Genomic DNA, 8,846 nt, shown 5'->3' with positions numbered 1-8,846 from the left:
TCTAGCAAGGGGAAGAGGGACCAAACTTTCCCCCCCAGGTATAGAAAATTTCAAGGGGGCTCCCCTCCAACAGGGAAACAGCACAGCTCTCTGTCCTCTGCCCATCTTTGTCCTCCTCCTCCCTGTCTCATCACCCCCACTTTTGCATCTTTTCCTCTCTGTCCATCATCCTTTCCCCCTTCCAGAGGGAATCTCACAGGCCAATTTCCGGCCGTGCAGTACAAAGGCGGGTGGCTCCTGAAGTCCCTCCCCCCCCTTAATTTTTTTAAAAAAGATCTCCTTCCTCTCTAGGTCCTCTCCTCTTCCCTCCCAGATGTCAACTCTGTCCCCACATTTACTCAAGAAACAAGACCACAGGAGGACTTCTTCAATTTATTGCCTGTCCTTCACCAGCAGGGCGGATTGCAACCTAGTCATGCTAGCCACATCAAGATTTAGCGATTTGCATCTGCCTAAATAGTGTAAGTTAATATCTGACAGCGACACCCTTCGTTTTGTTACGAAGGACAAACAGGCCAATCAGTAATGAACCATGCTTACTGTTTATGTTGGAGGAGAGAGAAGATCCCTCGGAGTGTGGGAGGACAGGAGGGGACAGTAGGGGTCCTGGTGAGAATTTAATCTGTTGACAGTTGGAAGTGGGTGGTGGGTAGAAGGGATTGATGGAGGACCAAGGAAAGCTATCACACCTATTCCAGCCTTCAGTTGACTTCATTTTCATTGTGGGTCAAATCAATACTCTGGGACTTGGGTTCAAAATAATCCATGTCAACAGTTTTTAGGATCAGACATAGTGTTGCAAGGCCATAGTCTGAAGGAAGGGTCATGATGCAGCCACTTCATTTATTATTATTATTTATTTATTATTATTGATTACATTTGTTTACCACCCCATAGCCGAAGGTCTCTGATGTAAAGTAACGCTTTTGCTATGAATGAAGTCTTTTCATACATTCATACTCCATACATTTGTTTTCTTCCCTGTGTGGGTTCTTTGGTGTGCAATAAGATGTCACTGATGATGCAAATTAAGGTCAGAGCTCACCCTGAACCTTTCCACATTCAATAAATTTTTACAGTTCCCCATGTGGGTCCTGTGATGTCGAGTAAGTTGTTGACTCTGACTGAAGCACTTTCCACACTCCATACATTTAAATGGTTTCTCCCCTGTGTGGGTTCTTTGATGTAAAGTAAGGCTTCCACTGTAACTGAAACCTTTCCCACACTCCATGCATTCATATGGTTTCTCTCCTGTGTGGATTCTGTGATGTAAAGTAAGGCTTCCACTATGACTGAAACTCTTTCCACACTCCAGACACATATAAGGCTTCTCCCCTGTGTGGGTTCTGTGATGTGAGGTAAGGTGTTGGCTCCGACTAAAACTTTTTCCACACTCTATGCATTTATATGGTTTTTCTCCAGTGTGGGTTCTTTCATGTACAGTTCGATCTTTTCTACCACTGAAACTCTTTCCACACTCCATGCATATATATGGTTTTTCTCCTGTATGTGTTCTTTGATGGGAGGACAGACTTCCACTATCAATGAAACTCTTTCCACACTCCATGCATTCATATGGTTTCTCTCCTGTATGTGTTCTTTGATGCAAAGTAAGTCTATACCTTGCACTAAAATTATTTCCACACTCCATACATGTATATGGTTTCTCTCCTGTGTGGGTTTTTTTATGTACATTAAGGCTTCCACTGCGACTGAAACTCTTTCCACACTCCAAACACTTATATGGCTTCTCTCCTGTATGGCTTCTTTGATGGGAGATAAGGCTTCCACTATCGATGAAACGGTTTCCACACTCCATGCATTCATATGGTTTTTCTCCTGTGTGTGTTCTTTCATGTACAGTTAGATATTTCCTACCACTGAAGCTCTTTCCACACTCTATGCATGTATATGGTTTCTCTCTGTGTGTCCTTTGATGGGAAGTAAGGCTTCCACTGCAGCTGAAACTCTTTCCACACTCCAGACACTTATATGGCTTCTCCCCTGTGTGGGTTCTGTGATGTGAAGTAAGGTGTTGACTTCGACCGAAACTTTTTCCACACTCTATGCATTTATATGGTTTTTCTCCTGTATGGGTTCTTTGATGTACAGTTAGGTCTTTTCTACCACCGAAGCTCTTCCCACACTCTATGCATTTATATGGTTTTTCTCCTGTGTGGGTTCTTTGATGGGAGGAAAGACTTCCACTATCAATGAAACCCTTTCCACACTCCATGCATTCATATGGTTTCTCTCCTGTGTGTGTTCTTTGATGCAAAGTAACTTTATACCTCGCACTAAAGCTCTTTCCACACTCCATACATTTATAAGGTTTCTCTCCTGTGTGGATTCTTTGATGCAAAGTAAGTTTGCAGCTCACACTAAAGCTCTTTCCACACTCCATACATTTATATGGTTTCTCTCCTGTGTGGATTCGTTGATGTAAAGTGAGGCTTCCATTGCGACTAAAACTCTTTCCACACTCCAGACACATATAAGGCTTCTCCCCTGTGTGGGTTCTGTGATGTGAAGAAAGGTGTTGGCTCCGACTAAAACCTTTTCCACATTCTGTGCATGTATATGGTTTTTCTCCGGTGTGGGTTCTTTCATGTACAGTTCGATCTTTTCTACTACAGAAGCTCTTTCCACACTCTATGCATATATATGGTTTCTCTCCTGTGTGGGTTCTTTGATGGGAGGAAAGTCTTCCACTATCAATGAAACTCTTTCCACACTCCATGCATTCATACGGTTTCTCTCCTGTGTGGGTTCTTTCATGCAAAGTAAGTTTACACCTCACACTAAAGGTCTTTCCACACTGTACACATTTATATGGCTTCTCTCCTGTGTGGGTTCTTTGATGTAAAGTAAGGATATCATTACGACTGAAGCTGTTTCCACAATCCATACATTTATATGGCTTCTCTCCTGTGTGGATTCTGTGATGTGAAGTAAGGTGTTGGATCTGCCTGAAACCTTTTCCACACTCTACGCATTCATAAGGTTTTTCTCCTGTGTGGGTTCTTTCATGTACAGTTAGATCTCTTCTATTACTGAAGCGCTTTCCGCACTTTCCGCACTTTATGCATGTATGTGGTTTCTTTCCTATGTGGGTTGTTTGATGTAAAGTTAGCTTACTTCTCATACTGAAGCTCTTTGCACACTCCATGCATACATGCAGTTTCTCATCTGTGTGTGTACAGTAGGGCCCCAGCTTTACAGTGCTTCGCTTTACAGCGTTCCGCTAATACAACGGTTGTGAACTGTAGAAAGGCCCTGCTTGACAACGCTTGTTCTGCTTTTACAGCATTTTTTTTGCCGCCGGGCGCCATTTTGGTCAATGTAAATAAATGGGATCCACTTTACAGCGGTTTTCGCTTTACAGCGGGGGTCCGGAATGTAACCCGCTGTATGAGCGGGGCCGTTCTGTATGTATATGTTGAGTAAGGCAGCCCTTCTGATTGAAGTTTTTTCCACACTGTGAAGTAAGATGTCCACTTCAACTGAAAAACTTTCAACATTCCATGCGTTTATATCATTTCTCTCCTGGTTGGGTCCTTTGATGCCAAGTAAGATGAGAGCTCATGTTGAACCTCTTTCCACATTCCATGTATTCATATGCTTTCTGTCCTATATTCGTTCTCTGATGTGAAGAAAGGTGGTGATGGTGTGTGAAAAACATTCTACACTCCATGCATTCATATGGTTTCTCCCCTCTGTGGGTTTTGGATTTTTTTTTAACTTTGGTTTATTTTTTAATATCCCCCCCCCGGAAACTTTCCCTTTCTGAACTTCCTGCTGGATCAAGAGTTCATCGACAACAGCAGTCTGCAAAGTACAAGATTTCTTCTTTGTTCAGATTTCCTTGTGCCTTTTACTGTAGACCCCTTTGAGTCCGAGATGTTTTTGTCCTACTTCGTGCTTGCTTGTTTCCAAAGACACCAGAAAGGGCTCCGTCTTTTTTCTCCTGCCCTTCACCTGTTTGGGCAAATAAGAAAAAAAAAGAAAAATCTGTTAGGAGTTCAAGGCACAGACCAAGGACTGGGGCAGGTATCAAACCCAAGGACCTGCTTCTCTATATTCAAATATCCAGAAGATTAAACAATGACAAGGAAATTCTGTAAGGGCCCAAACAGTAGGTGGTCAAATACAAAGGCGGTGGTGGCCCAAGACCAATGTTACACAAGTTTGTGCTGATGTGATGTGCTGGGAGGGGAATTCCTCACCACTTCATATTCATGTTTGTATTTTGCCTGCAACCTCTGATTCTAGTCTTGCCACCCTGGACTCCTGTTGGGAGGAAGGGCAGGATATAAATGGAATAATAAATAAATAAATAAAATAGTCTAAGGAGGCCAGGTATTGCGCCATCGTTTAACAATGGAATTCCAGTTGCATTTGTACCCTGTCCCTCAATGAAAAAAAACCTCTCCTATTTAGGCCAAATCAGGACAAGGGAGAAGCTGTCCATCGACCCAATGGGGTCAGATGCAAAAGTGAGGTCCAATGGTCGCCTGGCAACCAAGAGGTCTTCTGTATCTTTAAAAGTTGTGCAGGGGGAAGGGAGAATTTCACCTTGTGGTTTTTCCCATTACACTATTGCAAGAACACCTGCACTTGGCTGACTTTCTCTTCTCCTAAAGATACAGGATCATTCTCAGGCCAGGAACCTGGCAACCCTACTCTGCATCAACGCTTTAGATCTGTAATGCCTTGTAATTTAGCACTGGGGATGTCTCAATGTGAACTTGAGATGAAAATTAAATGAAGGGAGTACCCAAAAGAGAAAATGTAGCAATGGGTGACTTCAACTGCCCTCACACAGATTGGCAACATGTGCGTTCCTGTCACAACCAAGAGGAGAAATTTCTACACATCCTAAATAACTGTGCCCTAGAACAGGTGGCCATTGAACTGACCAGAGGGGTGGCCACCGTGGACTTTGTCAAGAAAACCTGTTCCTTCGGCCTGAAAACATGGCTGTGCCATGAAGAATTCTGGGTAACATCTTGCTCCTGGAATGCAGCCTTATGGGTAATATCCTTCTGCTGAGAAGCAGTTTTTCCTCACTAGATGAGCCATGAGCTCAGGATTAAGTCACCTGCACACACTCAAAGTGGGAGATGTCATTAGGAGATTTGGGCTGCAATTCCACCAATATGCAGACAATACCCAGATGTTCCTCTCATTTAAATCTTCCCCACCAGCGGCGATAGAAATGCTGTCTAAGTGTCTGGAGTCGGTGAGGGATTGGATGAGCAGGAGTAAGTTCAAACTGAGTCCTGATAAAACTGAGGTTCTGTTGGTGGCTGACAAAGAGAAATTGGGAATTAGATGCTCAATGGGGTACTACTGCCCCTAAGAGATCAAGTCCGGAGTTTGGGGGTCATTCTTGACTCCCAGCTATCTATGGAGGCGCAGGTAGCGGCCGTCAGTCAGGCAGCGTTTTATCAATAACATCTCGTCCGAAGGATACACCCTTACCTCCCGAGCTACTTGCTTCCCAAAGTAGTACATGCTCTGGTCCTATCCCGGTTGGAATATTGTAATGCCTTATATGTTGGTCTTCCCTGGACTACGGTTCGTAAGCTGCAACTAGTGCAGAATGCGGCGGCTCGCCTGATTAAGGGCAGTCGCCGCTGTGACCATATCACCCCAGTCCTTAAGGAATTGCAATGGCTACCTGTGGTTGCACGGGCCAAATTCAAGATCCTGGGTTTACCTTATAAGGCTCTTCATGAGGCCGGCCCACTCTATTTAAAGAGTCGCCTTCACTCGCTCCAGGGGCTTACAAGATCGTCCTTGAATGGCTCACTTCTTATACCTCCAGTAAAAGAAGCGAGGCTGATGAGGGCAAGGTCTAGAGCCTTTTCTATCGTGGCTCCTATGCTTTGGAATTTGTTGCCAACTGACCTCCGTCGGGCCCCCTCCCTGTTATGCTTTCGGCGGACTTTGAAGACCTGGCTCTTTACCCAGGCATGGGAAGGGGATTAGGCTGGCAGACTGCAGTTCTTGGGGGATTTAAATTCAAATTTAGGCTGGCAGATTGCAGATCTTGGGGGGTTTAAATGTTTAAGCTTTTAATTTTTAATTTCTAATTTTTTGGATTCTGATTATGTTTATATGGAATGTACTTGTGTTTGGTTGTAAGTCGCCCAGAGTGGCAGATTAACCTCTGCCAGATGGGCATCTAACAAATCTCACAAATAAAAAAATAAAAATAAATCAGGCTTAGCTAGCTATGGAAGCGCACCTATGAGAAGGCAGGAAAAGGCCTTGAAATATTCCACCTTCCAGGGGTCTCCTGATTGGCTATTAGGGCCCTCAGCTGTAGCTGCCAAGCCTTTTCCTATGAAAGATAGAACTTTCTTTGTCTCATTGCCCCACATCTTCCCTGGCACTACATCTCAGGCAACGTGTTCTGGTGGGCTCAGGTATCTTTGCTATCCTAGGCTCTGTTGGCGTTAGTGTTAGGAATTTCAATCTGCAACCGCCCTTTGGTCTTTATTGGAGACTTCTATCTGTGCCTTGTGGGTGTTCTGGGTTTCAGGATTTTCATGCTGCTCTTTCATATGCACTTATATTTTTAATAAAGCTACCTCATATTAACTGGTGTGTGTTTTTTGGTAAGCCTTATTGAGTAAAACCAGCACCTTGGCCTTTGGGCTATTTGCTACTGTTTAGCTGTTTTGCTCAGGGCTTCAGAAAGCAGAGTCTGGTTTTTAGCTCTTGCCGCTTTGGAATCCTGAGGACATCCATTTAACTTAAAGTTTGAGAGTCCCCTGGCCCAGACTGGTGGACTGAAGGGTTGGTAGCAACATGGCCTACCTGATAGGGTTGGCTTTGATTTACCAGCCCTGGTGAAATTGGTGACTGCAGGGTGCCTGAAAAGAACTGTGGTGTTCAGCAGCATTCTACATTGCAGAGCTGGTTTTGGGGTTTCAAGGATTTTGGGACACAGTGATCATGACAGACTCAAGATTAAGTGGTTCCCAGGAGAGAGACACAGAAGTGTTGTCAAACCGACTGGGAAGAGTGACCACAGTACTATCAAATTAAGTCTTCCCCTCACTGGTATAATGGAGAAGGCAGAAGTCTTCCCCTCACAGCAATGGGAAGAGAAGATCCAGCACAGAGAGAGAAGCTTCTGCTTCAACCTTCAGTCCTTGCCAGGCCAGAAGACAGTGACACAGGAAGGCTCAGGATGGGCAGGGCAGACTTACTGGACACAGCCTTCCTCTCTGGCTCCATCCTTCCCAGGAACTAATGAGAACAACATGACTTCAAACCTTACTCATAGAAGCCACATTCCCACAGATCCCCAGCAAGACGTCTTTCTACAGAGTCCTTTGGCCTGGATCCAGCAGAGCCCTCTCCTACTTGGACACACGTGGTCACCTCCTCAAAGGACACCAAGGGGGAGGGGGAGAGGGAAGATTTGGGGAAAAGAAAGTAACTCTATGGGTGACTTAGCAAAAAAAAATCTATCAACATCTCAACAGGAGCAGTAGAAAACTTTGCTACAAGGACCCTCTGAATGTCACCAATTGCAGCCACCTTACCTACAGCCCACTGCATTTCTCCTCCTCGTGGCCTGACGGGGACTCCGACCAGATGTCTGAAAGGGGCTGCAGCACACCTGCCTTCTCCATGTTCAACAGCACTCCCGATCTTGATTTGGGACTCAAGACAGAGCCGGAGGAGCGTCCACAAGGTGGCGCCGCGCCTTCCGGGGGAGGGCGGCTGTGGCATCCCGCGGCGCCAGAGGCAAAGCCGCGGAGACTCTTCCCGTGAGCCCCGAGGAAGGACCTCGGGGTGTCCCCGCGACCCCTCCCTACAGGAGCCGGGGTTGCTCCCCGGGGGGCCAGTCCCGCTTCTCTCCGCTGCGCCGGAGCCCGGCCTGGCCGTCAGCCGGGAGGAGGGCGCCCCTCGCCCCAGACGCACGTCGCGGCTCCCGGGCCACACGTAGCCCGGCCTGGAGGCGCCTCTCCGCGCCCAGCGCTGCCTTTCTTCTCCCCGCCCGGGATGGAGGCAGGCGACCCATCCCAGGGACCGCATGGTGGAGAGGCACCAGGAAATGAATGAATGAATAGCCCGGAGGTCAGCGAGAAGCCCCTCCGGAGAAGAAGGGGGCTTTCGCGGTCCATTCCCTCCAGCCTCTGCGTGCAGCCTTGCAGCCATTTACGGCCCCCACCCAAGGAGGGTGCTTCTTCTCCCCCCCCCAAAAAAACCTAGACAGAGCTCAGAGAGGGCGGGAAGAGCCTGCAATCAAAAGCCTGCATTTGGGGGGGGGCACTTGGAGAGCAGCTGGTGGCTTCTTGGTGAGGAGGAATCCCTTCCTTCGGGGGGGGGAAGAGTTATTTCACCTCCCTCCCCCCATCACCAACCTGCTGCCCACCCATCACGTGGGCCGGGGGTGGATCTCTACAGGGGAGGGAGATTTAAGCAGGATTGTGCAGTGCAAACCTGGCAGCTCGACTGCATGGATTCCCCGAGGGGCGTTTGGAAGGGGGCTCTTCCTCCCCCCAAAAGGCAAGTTACCCCCCCTTACCTCTTTGTCCGCTCCAGGCACCAGCCTCCCCTTTGCCCGGGGATCTGAGCACGCGGGTTTCCCTTCCTGGAGGGTCTCAACTGCCAGAACTCCGCCCCTCGGAATATCTCCCGCCCCTCGAGAAACCCCCTCCTCTTCCTGTCCCCTCATTGAACCTCGGAACCTCTTCTAGCGACTCTTCAGGTTCCTTTTCGAAGGCAGAGTGCCATAGAGCTACGGCGGAGAGCACACCTTCAGTATGCCTGGATTGCATTCTTACAGGTATCGAAGCGGGAGGAAAAGTTCCCTTTTCATT

The 8,846-nt window shown here is 47.2% G+C and overlaps 1 protein-coding gene across 2 annotated transcripts; it reads right to left on the bottom strand.

Moving 5' to 3' along the window:
* Positions 1–893: 893 nt before the first annotated feature.
* Positions 894–8,620, bottom strand: LOC133381787 (zinc finger protein 850-like). Of its 2 annotated transcripts, none has more exons than XM_061621247.1 (2): positions 8,552–8,620; positions 894–3,978 (listed from the first exon to the last, which is right to left on the bottom strand). In XM_061621247.1, the coding sequence occupies exon 2, from the start codon at positions 3,167–3,169 to the stop codon at positions 1,013–1,015; it is 2,157 nt and encodes a 718-aa protein (XP_061477231.1). In that variant the 5' UTR covers positions 3,170–3,978; positions 8,552–8,620; the 3' UTR covers positions 894–1,012. The 2 variants fall into 2 exon arrangements, with proteins under 2 accessions (XP_061477231.1, XP_061477232.1); XM_061621248.1 differs by lacking the exon at positions 8,552–8,620 and adding an exon at positions 7,563–7,638.
* Between the last annotated feature and the right edge of the window lie 226 nt (positions 8,621–8,846).

Source organism: Rhineura floridana, chromosome 3, assembly GCF_030035675.1.
Source record: "Rhineura floridana isolate rRhiFlo1 chromosome 3, rRhiFlo1.hap2, whole genome shotgun sequence".
Taxonomy (NCBI): Eukaryota; Metazoa; Chordata; class Lepidosauria; order Squamata; family Rhineuridae; genus Rhineura; species Rhineura floridana.
This window is presented reverse-complemented; position numbering and strand designations above follow the sequence as displayed.